Below are 24,885 nucleotides of genomic sequence, written 5' to 3'. Positions count from 1 at the left end.
AGCCCAACAATCATGTTTTTACAGTCCCGTGGTCTCAGCCTCAGATACTCAACAAATAAAAGTGATCTCATAAAAAAAAACAAAAAAACAAAAAAACATTTCTGACAGAAATGTTCCTTCAATGCATTCACATTCTTCCAAATTCAATCTGCTGTACCTTGTCAAGCATGTACATTTTTAATTTAGGCAATCTGTATTTCTGTCTCAAGGCTGTATTTCACTGAGCCTCCATTAGGGGTCAGCGGTCAGCTAAGCACCGGTACTCCCTCCGGGTTCGGATCGCTCTTTTCGTGCGTCGTTGACTCCACTGACAGCTCCTCCGGAAGTCCCTAAGAGCTCCTGTCGCTTTATCTGTGAACAAAAGGTTTTTCTGGCTTTGTTTTTTCTTCTGTCAGTAAGAAAAAAAGTAGCCCTAGCCGGTGTCAGATGACAGGAGGAATGGAGGAATTTCATAACGGAAGCGAGGTTAGTCCTGATCCGAATTCACCGTTTTCACCAGTGACAGCAGAAATGAGCTAGCTAGCCACTCCCAGTGATAGCGGCGATTTTTTTTAATGCAAACGTCCTAAAATCAATAAATATAATTTATAATATTCAAAGTAATCTGCTGTTGCTTTTACTGCTTAATGTGTTGTTAAAAATAAACGTTTACGTGCTCCAATAAGGTTAAATCTGTTGCTAAAAAGTGTTGCTAAAGTGATCCTATGGGTCACTTTAGCATTTTTCCATAAACGTATGTTTATTTAACTAAAGTCCTGTCATGTTATCTTTATTATGACCTGATGATCTGCTTTCTCTATTTTAGGGCTCATTCAATGCAGAAGAAGCTGACACCATAGTCAAAGAAGTAAGGTTTACTTTTATATGCAGCGTTATAAATCCCTTTAATGTCTTAACCCATTTTGCGCCACAGTGTCGTCATGTTTTTCAGGTCTTTATTAAACAAACACTGATTTTGTTCTTTGGGGAGTAAAACAAAAGCACATTTAACATTTTCCCAAGTATTAAGTCATAAAAATAGAAGTTTCAACAGCAGGTTGTTATGGAGAGATGCTTCGATTGTGTAGTAAACGGTTTAGTTTGATTGACTAAAGATTAATAATTAAATCTAGCCATGTAAACAGCTCAAATACACTCCTATTTTTAAATGTAACTTTTACGCGTCATTCATTTTTGCACATAATTTAAAGCTTTTTGATTTGTGTTTCATTGCTAAGCTTGCGTAGTTTTTCTGTGCTCCTGGGAAAATTCAAGATAATAAAAAAGTATCTTTAAAACCTCAGAAAAACCTTCAGAAACAAGCTGCACTCACTGCCTCTTTGTCTCAGTCTCCTCGGGCGCCAGCAACACCGGCTGACTAACACATGACTCTGAGCGCTGTGATGCCGTTTCTCTGTGTTTGTGTCAGTGCATTGAGAACGTCGTGGGCGGCGGAGACTACAGCCAGAGTCAGGTGAACAAGTGGACGGCGAACATCGTGGAGCGCTGCCTCACGCAGCTCGTCAAACAGGGCAAGCCGTACAAGTACATCGGTGTGTATTTGTTACTGTTAGAGTTAACCTTTTCATGCTCTTATGTTTGCCCTCCTATGAATTGTCACTCAAAAACAAGAAAGTCCCAGGGGGCCCAGCCAATCTTAAATCTTCACTCTCATGTCAATCTCTAATCTCTTCTAAAAATAGAGGAGGGTAATGGATTCACTTGAAGATTTAACTCAAAAAACATAAAAATCTCAGACTGTTGGCTTTAAACTGTTAAAGTGTTGAGGCCAATGTGTGATCCAGCTGCCACTCAGATACAAACTTCATTGCTATATATATATATATATATATATATATATATAAACTAATACGTTTATATAAATCAATTTCACAAATTTCTGCAATACCAGCCCACCAGGGGGCCCTGTACCACATGGAAACAGTTTTGTTTGTTTTGTTTTGTTTTTAACATAAAACAGTTACTGTAGAGGAAAAAAATCAGCTGATCCAGAGATGTTTTTAAAAAATCTTTTATGTGTTTGTCCTCGTGGGGTAAAATAATGAAACCAGATAACATAAAGAGACGCTTTAAAACTAATTCTTGTGACTTTGTTTGTGCACAGTGACGTGTGCTGTGATGCAGAAAACAGGTGCCGGCCTCCACACAGCCAACTCCTGCTACTGGGACACTGCCATGGACGGTATGTGTTGATTTTGGGGTGTTGTTCCCCTCCTCGATGTGCGACTATAGACGTTTTCTCATTGGTTTTTCGTGTCTGTAGGGAGCTGCACGGTGAGGTGGGAAAACCGCACCATGTACTGTGTGGTCAGCGTGTTCGCCGTGGCCACCGCATAGAAAAACGCACACACATTAATGAATCCACGAGGAGTGCAGTGTGCTCTTGTGACCAGCAGGAGGACACCAAGTGCCACAGAGCCTTCACCCGTACAGCTGTCTGTGCCTTCTGTCAGCTCCCTTAGACCAGTGAGCTCTGAGCAGCAGCTGCAGTGGCTCAAACAGCTGTATGGCTTCAGTTTCCAGCCTTCAGGTGCATGAAACGCCTTCATCGTAATGTATTTACTCCCCTCGCGCCACCGCCGTGCTTTCATAGCTTGATGTTCAGCTGCATTTATCCCAGACGCCTGACAGCTTGCTGTAAAACGACACGTTCAGTCAGGTCCTTCAGTGTTTTGTCTGTTTGTGCATCATGTAGATGAGAGAGAGAAAAGACACTTTTTGTACTCGAGCTGCAGGATAATAAACACGAAGACATTTAAGAACGAGCAGCAGCTTCCCCTCGTCTTTCTTTACACTAATAAAAGCGTAATTCTGTTTTATTTTTTCTGCTTATTTATGATCCCATTGATTTTATCCTGCTTTATTTTACATTTTTATATGATTTTAGCTACTTTTTGTTTTTTTTCTTTTCCTTGAATAAAGATTTGTTTATATAATGTGTTTATTTGTAGCATTTATCATTTTAGGCTTCTTTTAGTTAAACAGAACAGTTATGAGATGCTTTAGCAACAGTGTTTTAAGAATCTTCTTTCATTTAAATAAAGTAAACCTAACTGATTATACAAATATGTCTTATACATTTTTTTCTCTGAAGTAAAATAAAGAAGTATTTAGCCTATTTAATATTTAATTTAAAACCTAAAGGAATAACATTTTATAGTTGTTTCTTTTATGAGTTGATTGCAGGACTGTTTTGTTTTTGTTTTTTTAAGTTTAACAAACTTAGAAAAGTAAAATATTTTCCTCTGTAGTGCAATGACAGGGAGTTTACAAGCGCCTCGAATTTGTGCCGAAACGCAGCAGCTCTCAGCACCGACTGGAGAACCGGGTTTGACCCGTTTTTCACTGGAACAAAAGATTATTCATGTCTGCCTTGCACCAGTGTCGCAGACAAACGTCAGATGTCGCCATTAAACTAGGACAGCTTTGCTAAAGCAGGGATCAGCGTTCTGCTGTGACACCATTTCCACCGATCGATCTACCTGTGGAGCAAAGTAGTTAAAATACCAATAAAGACCTACTTTAAACATCCATCAGCACTTTGTTCTACATAAATCAGAGAGGGGTCTAAAGCTGTGGCTTAAAGCTCCTGTTTACTGCTGGTAAATTTCCACCAGGAGCTTTATGGGATATCATCTCAAAAGGAATTCAGTTGTAGTCTTGCAAACACTGACCCAGTCTTTAAAATAATCTTATAGGCTGAAAAGGCACATTTTTACTTGTGAACAGGTAGCAGACTTTAGTCTTTTATAATCCATTTAGAGTGTGGTGAGAGTTACTAAGTATGTGCACACAGACACACAAGAGTACCTGTAGACTTTTACACTAATTATAAATTCTACATGTGTTGTTGTTTTCGCACATAAACTCATCCTGCCAGCCTGGTGACATTAGACTAGAGTCCTGCTGATCTTAAAATAACCAAGTCTGTTTACTGAAGCACGGTTTTAATGTGTTTGTACTTTCTTGTGCTACTTTGTTCAGTTGTGACATATTTTGGATTTAAATTTTGTGCAAATTATCACAGTTTAACTGAAAGTCAGTTAAACTTCATGGATTTTGAGTCTATTTCAACAACTTTGGTGCAAATCAAAGGGACAGCGTTGACAACAATCAGACAATCAAAAAAAAAAGAGGAACGGCTTTGAAGTTGGTGGCTCTCTCTATATTCCTCCTAACTATTTTTCTTTAGTTTGCTTTTTTCTGCTTGTAGCTTGAGATAGTACCTGTGTGACCTGAATGGGTTGCACAGATAGTCCAGCTCCAACAGGATGGCACAACCATGCTCAACATCACAGGAAGGATGCCCATGTTCCAGCAAACCCTCATGTGTGGAGGAGATACCAGGAAATGAGCTGTTATGCAACGAGAGCTGAACAGGGCTGTAGAAGAGCATGAACCCAGCAGTGTTTGTGCCTCATGTGCATGTTTCTAACCAGACTGTCAGAATGAGACTCTATGAGGGTGCTGGGCATTGTGGACAGTGTGGCCATATTAACTAGATGGGTTGCCAACATTGACCGGAGGGCATTTTTTTTGTTATTACATTAATAATATGTGTTTTCTTGTTCTTTTTTAGAGCACTTGCACTCATGCACGCTATGCAGAATCAAAACTGGATGCATAGTACACTCACAGAGAAGTATAACCGCAGTTATAAAAGTGGAAAATATCTTTCTTAGATTGCAGAAGCAAAGTGGGAAACAAACACAGAGACTTTTTCCCTCGGTGCAGACGTGGATCGAGTAACTCACCACACAGTAGGACAGCTGACTGTGAGAGAACTGTGTCTTCAACGCATTGCCATTAGTTTCACGATTTTCGAGTAGGGCTGCGCTTTGAAAACTAGCTGCACAAGCTGGTGAATGACCTTTTTTTGCATGGCTCCTTCCTCCCTGTCCTCCTCAGACGTGCTGGTTACTGTTGCAGAAGCACTAAACTACTGTTAACCCAATAATTAAACTGAGATCATACTGCAAAAAGTTAGCAGCAATACGGATGTTTACGTTTTCCATTATTAAATTGTACAAATTAGTGCAACTTAATTTGACTTTATCAGTTGGTTTAATAAACTGAAACTGTAAAAATGAGAAACCTTTAAAGTCTTGAAGCTTGACAACTAGTAACCAAGACCTCAGAAGTTTTCTTTAAATTGAGTTTTTCGTCCATGTAACATTTTAAAATGTCTTTACTTCATTAAACAGTTCATGCTGTACGTTTAGCTTTAGAGGCTCTGGAGAAAATGTATTCATTATTTAAATACCAACACGTTGTTGATTAAAATCTTTCACACAATGATGAAACCATTTGGAAAGGAAGACCTCGCAGTCAAAGCACTGCATTCTCCTGCAGAAACAGAATCAAAGGTGTGTTTTTTTTCCTGCAACATGAAAAGAAGAACAATTCATTCTCTATTAAAAAAGCAACAAAAGAGCATATTCACAAGTGTCCTTCAGCGAAGTTTGAACAAATTGAAGCGGTCATTTGTCAGGAATGCAGTGAAAAGTCAGGAAGTTTAAATTTAGTTTAGTTTTTATTAGACATTATGAGTTAAGAAATATTTTCAGCAGATTCCAAAAGTTTTTTCATTTACTATTTAAAAAGAAAAAAGCAGTGAATCCAAAATAATTACAGCAGGGATGTTATAGTAATTTTACTGCATGGGCCACACACATCCCACTTTGATGTGAAGTGGGCTGAACCAGTAAAAACGTGATAAACGTGTAGAAAATTCATTCAAAGAAAATGTCTTTGTACTTTGGGATAGTATGGATGGCAATGAGTGGTGGGAGTCATTATCAGTAGGAAAAACTACAGAACTTATGAAAATGCTGTTAAAGTTCAACATCTATCCACTAAAGCTGTCCAGGCTTACGTTTGATGCCCCTGACTTACAGTATGACAACAATATAGACATCTGATGTCTGAAAAGAATGACAAAAAGAACAGCAATAACCAAAATGTATAATAATTATCATGAAATATACCTTTTAAGAGTTTTGAACACTGTAATCAGCTAAATATGAAAATAAAAAGGTGGAACTACTTTCTCGTCTCCTTTGAGGATCTTTTTGACTATCGTCAAGAGATTGAGTTTGAGTTTTTTCATTAAAGGATTGAGAGCAATTTTAAATGTGTTTACCTTTGTGGTTGATTATTTGACAACAAGCAGTCTCACATGGTAAAATGAACTTTAGGTGACAGAGCCTCTATTAGTAAATCCAACCATGCATATAACCCAGATTTATGCCACAGCTCTCCTTTTCTTATAGCAACACCACCCAGACCTCTGAAACAGACAGACCCTTCTCCAGAAAGCACTCCAGCAGGTAGCCTTCTGCTCCTTCCTGTTCTTGGATTGGATCAAACAGCTATTCAACTTTTTTAGAGAAATCAGGAAATAATCACACAGTAGAAGATTGCTTCTGGTTGGTCCATTTTTTTTTTTTTTATCAAAACAAGCTAAACAAAACATTTCTAGCCATAAAAGTCTTTGCCACATTTCTGCTCTCATAGAAAAAACACGGCAGCACAAAAGCATAAAGCATCCTGGAGCTTGTTCGGTCCATGGAGAACGTTTGCAGCAGCCAAAGCTTTAAAGGCCTCCACCTCTTCCCTCATACTGTTAGGGAATTGAAACCGCCTTTTAAGAAGATGAATCCACTTCTGGCACAAAGGAAAATCAATGAGGTGGAAACAAAAAAAAAAAAAAAAAAAAAAAAGACGAGAGAAAACATTCTGAAAGTGGCGGTTTCACTTGTTGATGGAACAAAAAAGGAGAAGACAGTAACCTAGACAACGCCACAGGGTTTATTTTGAGTAACAACTGTATCTTTGCAGAAGTCTGCGGTGAAGACGTGATGAGAAGCTTGTTCCCGTCACCGATGAGCTGCCACTTGTTCCAAATGTAAATTTGTTCTTTTTTCAGAGGAAACTTGATAACTTATAATCAAGCAGCTACTTGGAAAGTTCCCCTTTTTTTTATCATGATCTAGCTGCTGTTTCTGATTTTCTTTGTTTTCCTAGAAATTTTCTTTATTGAAGATGAACTTGACATCAGCAGCTGAATGAGACATACACTGTTTCTCCAGAGATGTCGCCAGCTGAGGCGGACCGCACAGGAACACACCAACTTTAGATCTGCAGGCACAAAACACCCCAACACTTTGATTATAGATATTGGTATTTATAGCATTCATCAGAGCAACAGTCATGGCTGTATTCCACTCAGTGGTCACACTTTAATAGCTTCAGAAAGAATCAAAAGGCAATGAATTAGCAGCAAAACTTCACCTGCATTTTGCTGTTTTGCAAACAATTCAAAAGTTCTCACAGAATAACTGAATTTGTGTATTTGTAAGTCTGTGCTTTAAATACTTACTATTTCCTACAGGCAGTTAAATCCAGTGTTATAAAAAGATCCCAGGGACCCCATTTAAATAGATGTACTACACATACCAGCATTAAAATTTCAAGAAACAGGAAATGGATGAAAAAAATAAATAAATGTTAGGCGCAGAATGTGGCAGTAAGTTTGTACAGGCCTGCAACTAAAGATAAAATACAGATGGATAAAGAAAGATAAAAATCCATACTGGATTAATACACTGAGTGTTTTCTTATTTACCTAATTTGTTATTGGTAAAACTTTAAAAACAGTATGAAATGACCTTTAAAGTAACGAAAAGTGGCACCAACTTGGGAGATACTGCTAATAAAATAGTTTACACAATTACAAGGAGAAACACAATTTATAAAGTTTATATTATCACAAAATATAACTTGTACATGCTGAAGGTCAGTCTGACTAAATCGTTTTACCTTAATACATTATTGGTAACGTATACAGTGTGCCGGACTGATATTTTATTGTTTTGAGAAACTTTTTCCTTTGATGTACCGAACTGTATCATACAGGTATGCAGGAATTGTAAAGTTCGTTGACTAACCAATTAATGTCTTATCAGTATTAAAGGGTGCTCTACAAAATGAAGACTCTCCTGTTTATGTCTTTGAGTATTTAGCAATATGCAAGCAGTTATATATTTGTTATTTACTGCATCAGAAAACCTTGACTTTTTACGTAACTATATGTGATATTTCACTCTGAGCTGTAATGGACCTAATGTACGACACAGCATGATATTAATATTCTCAAATAAAATTACAAAAATCTCTACTAAATAAAATACTTGAGTAAATCTACTCAGTTTTAAAGCTGCCTAAAATTAGGCAAAGTGGAAGAAAATATGCTGACCCATTTCATTCTTTTATAACTGAGATTGGTATGATGTGCTGACCACTTCTCCCAGTTTACCAGAGATGAGTTTAATAAGATAAGATAAGATAAGATAACTACATTTTCAGTCATTATGTAGTGAAGAGGTAACAGCAGTTCTTGAGTAGATGAGATCATGGACTGTGTTTGCTTATGGAGAGATAATAACGTTAAAGAGGCTCACCGAGGGTGCTGCGAAGTAATATTGGTAAACTCATTGTCCCAGTTAGGCTTCCCGTAAAAGGTCTTCTGCTTCAGTCCGGTGATCGGATCATTTTCTGCCTCATGGTGAACACGGAAATGAGCCGCCTGTTAAAGGAAATGACAGATGGATGTCACTTTTTTTCTTTTTATGACTTTTTGCTTAATTTAAGAACCACATGCATTAAACCATAACATAAGAAGATTTCTTCAATCACAAAAAATGGTATTTGTTGTCAGTTCAGCCCACAGAAATAAAAATTTATATCAGTGCCTTCATACCTCCTGCTCCTTCCAGCGGGTGAGGTAGATGTTGTAGCTGAGGAAGCCCATCATGTTCTTCTCCGTCATCTGGCCCTCCAGGGACTGCAACAGGTCTGCAAACCACTCGAAGGCTTGGGTCTCCGGACAGAGCCAGTAGAAGTAGATCTGGCAAACAGTTTATTAACCTGACATTCAGACTTACTTACATTTATCATTTATTTTTTGGTTCATTTCAAACACTCTTATTTCACACTTTTTAACTCAAAGCCTTCAGTAAATAGTTTCACAGCAAAATGGATATGTAGCATCTAGCATTTCTTCCAGACAGATGTTGTAGATAATAATTTTTATTTTTGTTTCATTATGAACGCTTCATGTGGGGCTTATGTGATATGGTTAGTTTTATTTAAACACATTTTTTTTAATTTAAAGTTCTCGCTCACCTTTTTGGTAAAGACATCTTGGTTGTTCTGGATGCGTTTGTACCACACAGATTTGAGGATGGAGGCAAAGGGAGTCACTCCAATTCCTGCACCCACCAGCATGACCACCTCATAACCAAACACGTCTTCACTGGCGGTACCAAACGGGCCATCTATGGCCACCCTGACAACAAAATATACACAAAATAATCTTATATCCTGTTTTTACTCTGCTCTGTGCTTTCAAGTCAAGCTTTATTTACCCAATAAAACTTTGATTATGTGTATTTATCTCAAAGATTAACTTGCTAACTTGCTTAACATGTGGATGTATTGGGACTTTTAGCCCCACACCCTAACTAAAGACCCATGGGCTCTGTGGCTTAACCCACCACTAACTAAATCTGACATTTCCAATGTGCAACTGTTGCTAAAATGTGAGCAATTAAGATATTTTTTGTCCCTCAGAGAGACAATGCTACTTGCTTGGTAATGCTACTGTATGTTTAGTCACTGTCATTGTTCACATTTATGTTTGTGTGTAAAATTAAGCACTCACGTATTGGACGTACAAGTTCCTAGTACTTCATTAGATTTATTAGGTTAATGCTAATTTCCAGAAAATCTTTATTATGTTGAATATATGAACACATGATCTTCTTCTCTGATGTTTTTTTGCTAAATGTTTTGACCCTGTTAAGATTATAAGAGATTCCATTATTTATTTATTTAGTTGTTTTTAACAAGATAATTGTGATGGCCCAATAATTCATGATGTACATCACAAGATCTAAAAATTGAACATTTTAATTACAATAATGATTTTACTTAAGTGACTGTAGTGCATAGTGAGTTTTTCTTTGTTTATTCTCTCATTTGTCTGTGTTATGGCAAATTAATTAAGCTTAAGTTACAAATTTGTGGAACTGGAAATGGCTTGAGTAACCAACATTATACTGAGATTTACACAAGGAACTATACAGAGCATGAGCATGAGAGCCTCCTCTTGATGTTAAAGGGCTGTACTAAAACTTGTTTTATCACCTTTTTATTACAACGTGATAATGTCAGATTGTTATGGTGTCTTTTTAGGAAGTTGTATCCAAAAAATTCAAAATGTATTGTGCAGCTCTGCCCTTTCATATGACATATTAATCAATATGTTTTTTTGAAAGATTTTTTTCAAGGTCAGCTTTGACCTTTGGTGCTAACAATAAAGATAAGGTCAAATGCTTGAAAAAGATATCTTGAAAACTGTGGACGTTAAACTGCTGAAAAAAGACATATAACATATTGTCTTCCTTTGGACGGAGAAATATTTGCGATGTTGCCATGCTATGCCTCCAAAAGTGGCTGAAGTCTGCACAACCTCCAGCAGACATGCAAAGAGGCATGGTGCATTGCCATTTTGAATGAAGGCTGCATACATGACTTCAGTCTCAAGCTAACTGCCATTTTTTTGCATCTGCTTTGGCAAATTCTAGAAAAAAATCTAAGGCCAGTTATATAATGTGTATATTTTTTTTAAATATTAGCTTCTTTTTGTTGTCATCTAGAACAGCTATTTGTTTGTTTTGCCTTCAAGCAACTTAAATAATGACATAATTTCAGGATTATTAAGGGATAATTGAAGACTTGGTCACTGTGCTGTTGTCTAGCAAGTCCATTCAAGGTCTATCCAAGCAAACAGTACACTGGCCTTAAGGTGATTCGAGGCAGCAGCTCAAAATAAAGGCCTCCTTCTTTCATTGTCTGGTCTATAGAAAGGAATTAGTGCTCAAATTTGCACAGCAGGACCACTGTGAAAAGATGGTATTCTTAATATTGTATGATTTTTACTGTTTGTGCCTCTCTACTCATTTCTTATGTGAGGGAAGAGAAACAGACATACACAATAAACCTCTCAGGGCTGTAAATGAAACCCCTCCTGCCAACTTTTCAAAGGCGCGCTGGACAGTCAGCAATCAACTGTAATCACAAGCAATTTAAAGCACAATTTTCCTCTGTTGTCAATCTTTCCTACTTCGGCAGTTTCCAGGCCTCCTGAGGCTCATTTTTGTCCCCTCCACAGGCCTCGTACAGCGCCTGAGTCCAGTCCCCGACAATACGGATGTGAGCACTGAAGTAGTCCTCCTCAGGGGCTGAGGTCAAAGTGAAGGGGTGCCACTCTAGCCTGGAGACAGATGGACACTGAATGAAGACGTACTGTCCCACCTCCATACTGAAGCCTTTCCTCTTCATCTGTAGTTCCAGTGTCTTGGAAGGGTGCATAACCACCTGAAGACCAGGTACAGGGACAATAGAATTATAATTACAGTTATTTATTCAGCCTTTTTGACCACATAGTAGCTATTGAAAGTAAATACAGTTTCAAGTAGTAATAATTTCCATGGCACAACTCTAAAATCCTTTGTGTTGTTACCTGCTGTGTTAAGTGTAATCTGCAGTTGTAGTATTAGTGTAATAATGCAGCTAAAAGTCAACCTTTTTTGAAAGACATGCATTTTTTAATCATTTTTCTTCAGATATTTAGTTGAAACAAGCTTGGTGGAGCTCCTAAAAAATGTATACCAGTGTAACTGAGGCAGGACCGACCTTAGTAATGACCACTTTTTGATGGGATCGGTAGATGCGGACGATCCTCTCACACACATACAGGATCATGGGACCCAACACCCACTTCCATGTCTGAAGAAGGGGAAAATATTGGATGAAGTACTTTTCTTAAAAGCCTGAGAAGAGATGCAACTTGCTGAGTGTTTGGGCTGGTAAGAAGTTTAGAAATTCGAAGCTAACCCCAGGTGGGTTTCCAGCAAATTCTGGGACAGCACAGTTGGAGCCATTTTTACCCCAGTCTTCAAACTTGTCGGAGCAGTTTTGAGGTTTATTTGTGTCCAGGCTGGCCACCGTCTGTCCTCGCACAATACGCCTACAATCAGACACACACAGAGAAAAGATGAGCACTTAAACATGTGTATCAATGATTATTTGAAGAGAGACCTGGGAATTTAGTTTAACTAAATTAATTTAATGGAAATTATATTATTATAAACTATGTAGACAAAATTACTGGGCCAGCTGCACATTACACCTACAGGAGCTGCATGACTATGGAAAGCAATGCCATGGGGCTCCCAGTGATTTCAGCGAGATTTGTAAAATCAAACATTTCTGAAATAGCGTTTGAAAAGACAGACTGCATGGCTTGATGGTTGAGTTTGTGGTTGGTTGAATCCGTGGTCATGGGACTGTATGAAAGAGCTGAATTCACAGACTAAGCGGCATGGCCCAATATTTTTGTTCACACAGTAAATTTGTAAATCCTTAAAACTAAGTGTATGATTTATAAAGCTCAATCACAGGTAAGTACAAATTTTACCAGTTTAGAGACTGATTCAAGACCAAGTCAGAGTAATGACAGTTCAAGAATCAAATAGTATTGACTATTAGTTAAAACTGTGATCAGTATAACATGCGTATGAGTTAAAGACCAAGATCAAGCCCAAATGTCCAAATCAAACCGCTAGTCCTGAAAAATTATGTGACAAAACTGCAGTTCACTTGAGGCTGGGAGTCAGAAGGGAGCCAGTTCACATAGACTCCTATGTTACATTGCCCAATGGTATAGCAGTATATACCGTTGGTATATATCACTTCTGGCTCCAACAAGTGCACTAACATTAAGGATAGAAACATAAAGTTGTGGCTAGATCCAGTCTGGTCAAGACAGAAACCAAGTAAATCATTTGTAATAAGCTCATTGAGGGCAAAATACTCTAAGAGGAATTACGTGTGGCTAAGTGTTTCAGGTCAGAAAAAGACAACTAATGTAAAAAAAAGAAAGAAAAAACAGAGCTGGCAGTCCTTTTATGGTTGAAATTTTGTGCTATCTTACGCATAGCCGTGAAACACCAGTCCAATGAAGAAGATGATGAAGAGATGATGCGTGTACCAGAACACCTCAAAGTATGACCTGCGGATGACCTCCATAGATGAAGTGATGATGAGGATGAGTGCTAATGTGATGGCCACACCTGTCAGCCCAGCGACGGTGGTGAACATGACAATGGTAGGATTCTGTAAATGCAGTTTACAGATGACATTTTGAGAAGATTTTCTCTTTAAAAAGGCCAAACAGATGATTAATCTAGAGTGGGATGAAGTCCCAGGTCATCGCCTCAGTTTTTCAGTTGCTTCAGTTGTAATGACACACCTCATGTTTGTTGACTAACTTCCCTCATTTACTAAATGGCTGTTTTGTCATACTTCCCTATATCACAGAGGTTGATTGTCTAACACAAGGTAACAAGAAGGAAACAAATGTTAGAAATGTTGGAAAGCGGAATTTATAAAATGAAATGGAAAGCCTAAAAGTCACTAAAGAGTCAGCTGGAATGTTGGTCAATTAAAATAGGTTAGCACTTAGCTAACCCCAATTAGCATCGATGGTCAAGTTAAAATCACCAAATCTTATGTACATCTGAGGAAGTCAAACATGTTTACTCCACACAGAAAGGCCCAAGTCAGGATTTGAACCAGGAACGTGGTTGCTGTGAGGCAAAAGTGCTTGCCAAACCACCGTGCTACCCTTTTGCAATTCTTGGATCACTGTGAAGGCACCATGTCTCTGACCTCTGACCACTCTTCATCATGTGCACCAAATATGATCACTTTTGTTTTACTTCTAGATTGTCTTTCTGTGGGAGTTTGGACAATTGTGCTATTTTACAGTAAGAAGACGTTTTTAAGCAGTAATTAAAATGTATTGGTAATTTTGCAGAAAAACAAAACAAAAAAAACATTTCCCCATTTTGTACTGTAAGTACACTGTACTTTTTGGGCTTGGGCTGTTATGGAGTTGCTTAACCTTGCCTACCTTCCAGGTAATTTACAGGAAAGTAAACACTTCTTTCTTGTACACTCCTTTTGAAAGTTATGTTTGAACAGTGATTGTTAAAGAAAAGAAAGACCTGCAAGTTTTGATGGTATTTACTTTTTCTTGTATGTTGGTAAGGAAGAACGGTCCTTCATGGGGGAATTACACCCTTCGTTGTGGGCGGTACCACATTTTAAAATATTTTCATGTGCATGTTTTGTCTTTTTCGGAACCTCAATCTTTCTTTGTCTGAAAGAATGAGGTTTATGTTCTTTTTGGTTTTTTGCTTATATCAATTGTCAAAAGTTTCTGTTTTGGCTTATGAACAATTGTATTTGAGAAACAGTATCATTAAAGATGAAATTTCACAACTGATCTTGAGGTTTTTTTAAGAAAAAGGGAAGTTTGCCAGATGAAGTAATACTACTCAATACAAAATTTAGTAAGAAGTTGCAGAGATTTCAAGACATCATTGCAATACAAGAAAACTCAGCTCATATGACTAATCTCACCATTATTTTTGTACTAAAAAGGAAAAAATGAGGGCAGCCTGGCAATGGCAACAACTCACCGTCTCATTTGTTCTGATGGGGTTGAGGAAGGCGGCGTTGTCCCCATTACCAATTTCTGACAGAACAAAGGTCAGAAGGCTGGTGTTGCGATTGAGCTGGGCGTCCATAAAAAACTCAAAGTTAAACAGATGTGCAATAATGTGCACAGCTACAAGAAACAGAGAAAAAGGAAAAATATCACTATAAATATTCAGTGCTTTTCTCCAAAATGTATACAGTTCTGTTTGGGCAGACATTACTGCATAACTACTCATTAAATGGTCATAAGTTAAAGTTAGATGCAGGTTTATTATTAATCATTACTCAGTGGGATATACAAACTCACAAACTCATCTGTATATTCCACTGACCAGTTTAGTCAGTTTATCAACCTCAAGCTATGTCAAAAAATCTATCTTAAAACTTTAATATGCTTTAAATCATTGCTATCATTAGTTATAGGGTAATGATTGCTCCAACCCCTTTAACATGTTAAGAAAAAAGAAAAATTACCTGTATGGAAGACAATCATGTAAGCCACCAGTTTGTGAAAAGTTATGTTTCGATCTAGTTGGCGAGCTGCTGTGCGGCTGCAGCACTGAATTTAAACGAGAAACACACAAAAATAAATTAATAAGCGATGAATATTAAAGCACAAGCAAATACACCACTACAGCATTAATAAATATGGTACACCTGTTCAACTGGTGGTTAACAACATCTACTAATCAGCCAATCACATGGCAGAAACCCAGTACATTTAAACATGCATCAATGGTCAAGATCAGTGGTCCCCAACCCCCGGGCCTCTGACCGGTACCAGTCCGTGAGTCGTTTGGTACCGGGCTGCGAGAGTTGAGGCTCAGGTGTGAAATGTATAGTCTTCAGGGTTTTTTATCGGTTTTCAGCGTTATTTTGTTATCATTTTTATCGTTTACTCGGTTTTCCTGGGTCTTTTCACGTGTGTTATGAATAAATCTTCTTTTTTTTCGGTACCGGTACTAGTTTTATTTTGTTGTATTTATCCGCGACACCTTAAAGGCCGGTCCGTGAAAATATTGTCGGGCATAAACTGGTCCGTGGCGCAAAAAAGGTTGTGGACCGCTGGTCAAGATGACCTCAGTTCAAACTGAGTATCAGAATGTGGACTCAAGGTGATTTAAGTTCACCAGTTCACCAGAGGTCAGAGGACAGTAATGCTCTGAGGTGATATGAAGGAAACAATGACTCAAATAACCACTTGGTACTACCAAAGTTTGTAGCAGAGCATCTCTTCTACAGTACTCTATGGTATTTTTGCTGATCACAGTGTATCTAACTTCTAATGGTGCTTGCTCATAGGGGGTCATTTGATCGTTGGGTTTTTTCTCTGTATGTATTATTGTAGGGTCTACCTTATAATATAAAGCGCTTTGAGGCGACTGTTGTTGTTTGGCGCTATATAAATAAAATTGAATTGAATTGGTTCCTTCTAGTAGGATATGGTGCTTTTGCACAAGCTGAAAACATTTCAACCTAATAAAGTAATAAAGTGGCCGGTAAGCAAATGTTTGCAGAAGAATCTGGTCCTATACCCTCATTACTTCTATCAAGTCTTTTCCACATAATGGGACACATTACATGCTATATACTGTCGTTTTGTGGTAAGCCAGATTTTCATTTATCTGTTATTTATCCTTAATGAATACCTGTATGGTGCCGCGGAGGAAGGAGAGGAGGTTTCTGCAGACTGGCAGCAGGATGAGCATGCAGTTGAAATTCAGGCAGGCAGCAGGAGCTCTGGCCCAGGGCAAAGCTTGCTGTGGAGAGTATAAAAAAACGGTGTGTTACAATAAAAAGTTTTCAAATTCACTTCCCTCACCAGTCACGTATAACAGTTCACCAGTAGGAGGTGAAAAGAGTTTTATATAAACCTGAAACTTAACTGTTGACAGGTGTTAAGCAAAAAGAAGAACTAGAACTGGACAGTAAATGGAAATGTCAAGCAGCAGTTATTTAGTGAGGTTTGTGGAAGTCTGAATGCCTTTTAATGTGTCACTTGAAACCTTAAATAGATCATTGCAAACAAGGCTAATGGATATAATTTTTTATTTTCTTATTTAAAAACAGGCAAAACAACAAGATAAATCAAATTAGAGCACGGTTATGGACGGCTGATGGGCTGTGAACCGATCCGGGACTTTACACCCTACAGCAGTTGGAAATGGCTTGAAAAATTCCATTAGAGTCATTTCTATCATTTAATACTGGCAGTCATAGACTTCATAGAGATTGACACACATTTTAATTTAACACCGTGTCATTGGTACCACAATGCATGCATGCATATATTATCTAGATCCTCTAATCCCCAGAAGAGCCCTGATGAGCTGAAGCTAATCCCTGATGGCTCACTTTCTTTATTTATTCATCTTTTCCATCAGAGTGTTATTGTATTGCAGTTACAGAGCCAGTAAATGCTGGTGAGAATACACGTGTGCTCTCACCACTCTGTTTTACATCAATAATTAACTTCATCTCAACATGGTATTGTTAACCTCAAACCCAGTCCCTCATCCCCAAATCATCATCTGAGCCCTTCCTTCAGTGTAAATGATTCATTTTTTTAAGCTTTCCTGAGGTTCTTTTTGGAGCTTACAGGTTTCTCAACACTTTTGGGAAAACAGTCTCTCTAAAGAAGCAGGATGCAGCCACGCTGAATACTGTTCCTCATCTCTCCATATTAAAATTTGAAAAACAGAAAGTACGAGATGCAATGTTTCACTTCTGCTGGCCTGAAGCCAGATGTGCAGCTGCTGGTCCAAAGTCAGTGTGTCATGAAGCCAGCTGTAACTTACTTCCCTTCTCTGTGTGCACGTTTGCTTGTCGAATAATGCCTATGTAGATAAGGAGTGTTTAACATGGGTGTATATGTGTGTATCAGGTGTAAGAATCCTAAATTGCAAGTTTTATTTGAACAAGATATAATCAGAAATATTTGCAAAGCCCGACAGAAATGGCCTTTGATGCAGGCTGATAGCACTGTTCAAACACAAAACGTTATTACAAAGTCCAACAAAGATCCAATAATACCTCACAGGCACATTAATGACTACAAACAAGTATAAAGATGACATAGTTTAAGTTACTTAAATCTGTTTTCCCTATTTTTATATCTGATCACGCCATTTTTTATAGTAACCGCATTTAACCTTTACTCTTTGTGGACTTCGTTTAAAATATAATTATTATTTTTTTTCTTATCACAGTAAAAACTTTTTCAAATGGCAATTAATAACTTCCCAGCATTCAAACATTAGAAACATTTAGTGCGTCACTCACACTTTTACAAATCTGTTAATTTTTTTTCTTGTTGGCTGCCAGACAACAAACTAATTAAGTTGCAGCATTAATAGTTCATGTGCAATTTCTGATAGCAACTTTGTAATTTAAAAATGAATGAAATGAGGAGTTAATCATCGCCGTAAGCCAGTCCCATCCATAAACGTGATCAGGTGAGAGGGAATAATCGTTAGCTCTCACAGTGGTTATTTTGAATGGGAGATATGAGGCTCTGATATCTTCCATGTGGACCAATTATTTGTGGAAGTGTTAACAAACTGATGGGTTTTGTTCTTGCGTACAGGAAATTTTGGCATTTCCACAACAGAAACTTTAACCAACCCCAGGAAGGGAAATTCCCTTCCTCGTTTCAGGGTATTAACCAGTTCAGCTAATTTGGGTTAAAGTTATAACATAATAATTATACTTGTTACTGCCTAGAAAATGGCCATACATTACAGATAGATTCAGTCATGAGAAAGGGAACATTTTCACAGGATTGTATGCAGTCCAGTGCAAAACCTAAGTACACCCTTACTGCTTTCATTGTTTAGATTTGTTTGGAAGCGTTGCCAAGAGAAAGTCTCTTCTCTCTAAAAAGAACATGGTAGCACTATTACCTTTTTTACATTTGTGCGATCTCAACTCCAAAGGTCAATTCTTGGAGTTAAAATAGACCGTTATTAATTCATTTGCATGTATAGATAGGTATCATGAATCGAGTTTATCTTAACATATAAAAAAAACCCAAATATCACATAAAACAAAATAAAATATTCATAATTTAGAACATAGAACTGCAAAAATGTATTTCTTTTTAATGCAAGATTGTTTAACTTATTGCCGTGGCTCTGCACTGTATCACTTCTCTATTCTGTTGCATAGTTACAGTGTACTAAAAAGAGTAGTGGGTGGGGTTGCAGGGTCTGCTTTAATTTTCTTGTTGTAATGTTAGAAACTTTTAAACTTTTACTGTAGCTATAATTTGAGGAAATGAAAAAGGCAGAGTCCTGTTTTTTTTCTTTTTTTTTCATATTTGCCTACAACTTTTGAAATAGGTGCAATTGTGTGTTTAACAGCTTGGAAATTCTCTGAAGAAATAAAAACTAGAAATCTACAAATACCGACTCAGTTTGGAGTGAAAGTCTGTGCAACAGAAGTGAAGTTGCAGGTCGGACTCACCCCGAGCAGGACTCTGGTGTAATACCACCTCTCTACCAGGAAGGCCATGTAGAAATGGACAAACAGGAAGGCGTTGATCCCCAGCCATACCAGCTGTAAAATGCACCCAAATACACTCAGGTTTAAATCAGCTGCAAATACAGCAACAGTTCAGGGTAGATAAAAGCATCTTTATTAACACACCAGGAGTGCAAATATCAGTTAAGTGCACTTGTTTAAGTCCCACTACAACAATGGCACACTTTCAGTGCTTAACTTGGAGAACATTTTTCTTTACCTGCTGAAAATGACTTCTCTTTGTTCAGAAAACAAGTCAGACTGTAATCGAAGTGCAACTAAAAACGTGGCTCAAAACTGTGGCATCAGCTCAAATTTAGAATGGATGCCAAAGAATACTTCATTCAGTTTCATGACTCTATCCTTGACACAGAAAAGAATTCAGATCTATTACCACGATCTGCAGCAGCCATTTTTTTTTTAGCTTAACCAATTAAAACTAAATATTTGGAAAAATGTTTAACTGTTTCAACCAAAGCCTATTTGGTTCAATCAATAAGAAGAAAAATCATATTTTTCTGAAGAAAAAGCTTGTTTTTCCATGTTTAGTCACTGATTTATATACCTTAACTATTTTATGACACATTAATGAGACACTGGTGACAATGCAGCTTGAATGAAAAAAACCCAAACAAAACAACAAAAACGAACAGACGTCATACCAGAAGCCAAAAGGAGAAAATCATTAAATATACTCACAATAACAAAGACTGAAAGTCCCTCGTTGGCGATAAAGTTCCCCATTATGAAAATTGTTTCTGAAAGGAGTGTGTGAAAGAGAGTGTTAGTGTGACAATGTAAAGGGAGACAGGAAATGGTGGCGGAGGAGAGTGAAGACTGCTGTGACTGATTACTCCTTTTATAATCTTTCTCAGGCTACTAATAAGGAAGTGGCCTTTCTGCAGAGGCAGTTTCCTTCCCATCATTCCTCCAGTTACTCTTAATCAAAGTTTGAGAAAACAATTATTAGATGGAGAACAAAAAAAGGTGATAATGAACCCTTAAGCCAACACAGTTAAAAAGAAATCATTTCATTTTCCTAAGAAGGTGTGAAGGACTTTGTTATCAATTGTTTTCTTTCACTTTCAGTCCAAGGTACCAGCTAACAGTTGACCACAGCTAAGGTCCATACAATGATAAGATCGGTTTTATCCCAATTACTCTGCACTTCCAGCTAAAACATTGCTCTGACCGAGAACACCAAATAACTTCTTTCAGGTTGATTGCAGTTGGACTAAATATGTTTATATCCGGTGATCCGAAGGGCCAGCTCTGTTCTAGGATGCCCTCTGGACCCAGTGGAGGTGGTGAGTGACAGGAGAACGACGGCTAAGCTGTCATCCCTGATGGACAACATCTCCCACCCCATGCAGCAGACTGTGACAGCACTGAGCAGCTCCTTCAGTGGGAGACTGCGGCACCCACGGTGTGGGACGGAGAGATTTCGCAGGTCTTTCCTCCCCACTGCTGTCAGACTCCATAATAAAGACTTTAACTGATCAAACACACACATCCATACATATGCAATAATACTAAGTGCAATAATCCTTTCTGTCATCGTTGTATTTTTACTCAGTTGTATATAGTATTTGTATTTGTATTCTATTTTTATCTTATTGTATATTTGTTTTATTTTATTCTACTGTATATAGTATTTTATTTTATTCTATTCTGTACAGTTGTGTACTGTATTTATTCTTATTGTATTCTAATTTTTGCCTCATAACTTTTGCACTGTCCACTTCCTGCTGTGACAAAACAAATTTCCCACGTGTGGGACTAATAAAGGTTATCTTATCTTATCTTATCTTATCCTGTAAAGAAGTCCTATTCGGCCTTGTTTAAGGACCAAACATGACCAAAGATGCAAAATCTCAGACTTTAAACTGCTTTAAATACTCAGTTGCACCTACTTATTTTCTACTCTTGAGTCTGTTACATGTCAATGCAAGTGGATATCCTTAAATGTTCATTTTAAGCACACAGAACTGCCACCCACCTGCAGGTCAAATCAGAATGAAGTTGACATAAAGGGCTCGGAGCTAATCAGCTTATTTGATTATTTATGTTTAATAAATAACAAAGAATTTCCAGAAACACTTGCCCAATTTTAGGATCCCTTTGCTCTAACCATTTTGAGACACAACCTAGTGGTCCCCTGAAATCAAGTTAAGGCGCACAAGGGACAACTGGAAACCTTATAAACCCCTGTTGGGATCAAATGCTATTGAAAGTTAACTCTAAAAAAAAGCATTGAGAAAATTCGCTTAACTAGTCCTGGAAAAATCACATTTTTCTTGGCAGATTCCAGAAGAAAGCAGTTATAGAACATGATCATTTTTAAAGTCTGGTTTATGGTCATAGCATTGGTCTTAATGTGGAGGGGGGTGAAGCCTGACATTCAGATAAGAAATGACACTCTTACCAACATGAGCTGTGAGGATGGGTATTCTGATAGCAGCAGTTGAGTCCAAGGTGACTGTTTAGGAGGAACTAGGTACTTGATGGCGACATTGTAAATTTTTGTCAGAGGAAGTGGCAGTTTTCTAAACATGAAGTAAAACAGAAGGTAAATTTCCACACGCTTCCTATTTCAAACTAGACTGCAGCAAGGGAAACACATGAACCGAACATTAACTTTGATTTACACTCGAAGAGTACAACAGAAGAGAAAAAGCCAAAAATGTTAGCACTTTTGAATCAAACACAGAGCAAAGGAAAGATGCTTTATTTGACACTAATAACTGGAGCTTTTTGTGTTTTTTACAATTAGAAAGAAGCTTAGCTGCAGTGTGTCATTCTGAGTGAAAGAAAAAAAGCAGTGAGTTATTATCTTTTCCACTGATGACAATGAAAAGATCTAGGGGTCCTTAAGGATTGTAACAAACTACAAGAGGGTTGCAGAGTTTCTTAGATAAGTCAAGATGGAGGCTCAGATAGGGTTTTTTTATGAGGTAGAGTTAAGGATTAACTCTGGGGACACATCACAGAATGTGTATACTTGTTTGGTTCTTTTTTGAGAGTTTCCTCATGAGTCACTCTAAAGCTTTTTCCTTGCTAAAAAGTGGTTGCAGAGAACTTAGAGAGGTTACAGAGGCTTTGAGACAAGTCATGGAGTCCCAAAGGTCCAGCGGGTGGTTCCAGGGGTGTATGAGTTAGAGTTCATCGACGGATTTCTGATGCATTCAGTGTTCATTAGTGAGTTTCATGGGCTTTTTTATGTCAAAGTTCTGTCTTATCTGGGGTTCTTGGTAAGGTTTGGTATGTTTAAGGGGATTTCAATGGTCATAACATCCTTAAGTCGATTACAGTGGGCTAGAGGGGTCTTGATAGGGTTAAAGGCATAAAAATAATTAGATTGAGAGATCTTGATGTTCAATTTGGGGGCTCATGGGACTCATCACTTGACATTTTTCCACTGAGTTGTGTGGTGGCGCTAAATGGCCTCTTGTTGCTTGGGAACATTTTAAGGACTCTTGGAAGTATCTGTGGCACCTTGGGACCCAGGAGTTGATAGGATTCCAAACTCAAATAGTATTGAAAGTGTTCCTGGGGGTTCCTGGAATATCTGACCTCCTAGAAATTGCCTATAATGTGATTCTTTTACTAGTCTCCATTATGTGGATGGTACCTAGAGCTAAGGGTTATTTGATGGAACTGTTCACTTGGATATATTTGATAGGAACATCTTGATAATCCCTGCATTAGAAGACATTTTTTTGTTTGTTTTTTTCCCCTTTTTAGTGAAACTAAAACCAGCTCTCTTTGCTTGAAAAATAAACTTTCCAAGAACAATAACATGTTCTGGATAAAAACCTGTGGGAACGATAAAATCAAATCAAAAGCATTTAAAAATGATATCAAGGTCATAGTTTTTAAGTTTTATCTGGATTTAAGACCTCCATCACTTTAACGCTGGTGCTTTTAGCACAATTGCATGGATGGAAATCCAACTTTCACTTGGGATTATTGTCAATCAGATCACTGCTGATTGTGTTGAGGGATTTAACATTGCTGATTACATCACACCAATAGTAGTTAAGCCTTAAAATGGCGTCCCTCGTGTATGCTGGAAATGAGTATAAAGTTCCCCTTGAGTGTCATCTTTTCCTTGTTAAATATCTGACTGGTGCTCAGTAAATGCCAGGGCTTACGAATATGTAGTTCCATGAAACATGATTTAAACAGTGCACAGGTTTGTGTGCATGCAATAAATCACCAACATGCAAATGCAGAAACAATGTTGGCGCATTACTGCCACCTACCAGGAAATACTACACAGTGTAAAACATGATTGACAACAGACAGTGAATACATGAATGTAGAAAGTAGAAAAAATACCACATGTATAATATTGACAATTCATAGTAATTAAAATCTTAAACTTTATGTAGCAGTTTAATTCTTTTATTCTTTTATCATAAAATAGACTAAAAATCATACTATCATCGTACTATAAATTCCAGAAACTTCTTTAAGCAAGAAAACTGTCAGTGCATTCCTGCTATTATAAACTTGCTGCAAAAAAACCCAACTTGCTGCATTCTTCTCAGGTCACTGACGCGTAATCTAGACAAAAGATGTTTAAATTTAGCTAAAAAGTGAAAGGACTTCCTCTCCAACATCTCTAATGAGTCCTCAGCTGACCAGATGATTTAAAACCCAGGCCCTTCTTAGGGGTTCTGAAGAGGCATTGTTTGCCACAGCATCACCATTCATAATGGCTGTATCCCAATTCAGGGTCTGCAGCCTGCTTAAAGTACGCAGCCTTAACGGTCCACAAGGGCCGCGTATTCAAAGACCGCTAAGGCCGGAAGTACGAGGCTTCTGAAATGGGACGGTCTAGCCTCCATCACGCTGCCCAGGTTGCCTAGCAACCATGATACTAACAGCTGGAAACGTTTCATACAGCTTTGTTTGACAGAAATGAAGGAGAACATATTTTGTTCATTTGTTTGCTTGTTTTCACATGAGCTTTGTTTGATTTGTTGAGTATCTGAGGCTGAGACCACGGGACTGTAAAACATGATTGTTGGGCTTCATTTCTGTACTGAAGAGTCATTTTAAGATTAGCTAGCTATCTGTATGTTAACAGACCGTCAGATATCGTAGTTAAATATGCTTCTTTAAAATGATATCAACATTTTGGAGCATGATTTGCTATTCAATTGTTTTGTATGACCATAAAAACTGTGTTATAATCTTTACTAGAAATTCACTAATACTAATGGGAATTCCATTTCTCTTCACTTCTTTATCATTGGCAGGAACATACAGGAACAAAAACAAAGTGTTAAAGCCCTCAAAACTGAAGTGTATTCACAAAAAACCTGGTTCCTAGAACAATATTGTGAGTATGCAGTCACCTACAAAAACGTGTCAGAGGCAACAGATGTGTTCAGCCTTGGATGGCTTATTTATTACTAGAAATTGTCTAAATTTTGCAGTAAATGAAGCTGTTGAATTGCTAGAGTGTAGTCGGGTATTACTGCATACATTTTTTAAATGATATTTTTATTCCATGTAGACCAGTCAGTCTTCTGTAAGAGCTGTCATTTCCAGTGATGGGAATAACAAGTAACGGCGTTACAAACGGCGTTAACTTTTTCAGTAACGAGTAATCTAACTAATTACTACTTCTATCGTTACAACACGTTACCGTTACTAACAAGAAAATGCCATGCGGTTGCGTTACTATTTTTCAACAACCAGACGGTTGAAACTGTCTTCAGC

The 24,885-nt window shown here is 37.7% G+C and overlaps 2 protein-coding genes across 2 annotated transcripts; one reads left to right on the top strand and one right to left on the bottom strand.

Annotated features, from left to right (window-relative positions):
* The first annotated feature begins 253 nt into the window (after positions 1-253).
* On the top strand, positions 254-2,936 carry LOC147301751 (dynein light chain Tctex-type 1-like). The gene is made up of 5 exons (XM_086283820.1): positions 254-465; positions 806-847; positions 1,409-1,532; positions 2,105-2,182; positions 2,264-2,936. Exons 1-5 carry the CDS (start codon positions 427-429, stop codon positions 2,335-2,337), a joined length of 357 nt encoding a protein of 118 aa, XP_086139946.1. The 5' UTR covers positions 254-426; the 3' UTR covers positions 2,338-2,936.
* Positions 2,937-5,520: 2,584 nt separating this feature from the next.
* Positions 5,521-19,968, bottom strand: cybb (cytochrome b-245, beta polypeptide (chronic granulomatous disease)). Its single transcript, XM_086283188.1, has 13 exons — positions 19,852-19,968; positions 19,096-19,188; positions 16,281-16,391; positions 15,106-15,190; positions 14,613-14,761; positions 13,061-13,242; positions 11,962-12,094; positions 11,761-11,853; positions 11,189-11,442; positions 9,187-9,349; positions 8,762-8,908; positions 8,463-8,587; positions 5,521-7,140 (listed from the first exon to the last, which is right to left on the bottom strand). The coding sequence occupies exons 1-13, from the start codon at positions 19,894-19,896 to the stop codon at positions 7,023-7,025; spliced, it is 1,698 nt and encodes a 565-aa protein (XP_086139314.1). The 5' UTR covers positions 19,897-19,968; the 3' UTR covers positions 5,521-7,022.
* Positions 19,969-24,885: the final 4,917 nt, after the last annotated feature.

The sequence above is a fragment of the Aulonocara sp. 'chitande type north' Nkhata Bay genome, linkage group LG23, assembly GCF_057382095.1.
Source record: "Aulonocara sp. 'chitande type north' Nkhata Bay isolate Kocher_YH1m ecotype deep benthic linkage group LG23, A_spYH_male_GT1.1, whole genome shotgun sequence".
NCBI lineage: Eukaryota > Metazoa > Chordata > Actinopteri > Cichliformes > Cichlidae > Aulonocara > Aulonocara sp. 'chitande type north' Nkhata Bay.
This window is presented reverse-complemented; position numbering and strand designations above follow the sequence as displayed.

Bases quoted from the DNA above. Each gene is read 5' to 3' on its own strand.
- cybb (XM_086283188.1), bottom strand. From the start codon at position 19,896: ATGGGGAACTTTATCGCCAACGAGGGACTTTCAGTCTTTGTTATT. The intron at 15,191-16,280 runs GTATTCATTAAG...GTTTAAATTCAG, and splicing joins TCCTCCGCGGCACCATACAG to TGCTGCAGCCGCACAGCAGC. The intron at 7,141-8,462 runs GTGAGCCTCTTT...TTGTGCCTGCAG, and splicing joins ATTACTTCGCAGCACCCTCG to ATCTAAAGTTGGTGTGTTCC.
- LOC147301751 (XM_086283820.1), top strand. From the start codon at position 427: ATGACAGGAGGAATGGAGGAATTTCATAACGGAAGCGAG. The intron at 1,533-2,104 runs GTGTGTATTTGT...GTTTGTGCACAG, and splicing joins CAAGCCGTACAAGTACATCG to TGACGTGTGCTGTGATGCAG. The intron at 2,183-2,263 runs GTATGTGTTGAT...TCGTGTCTGTAG, and splicing joins CTGGGACACTGCCATGGACG to GGAGCTGCACGGTGAGGTGG.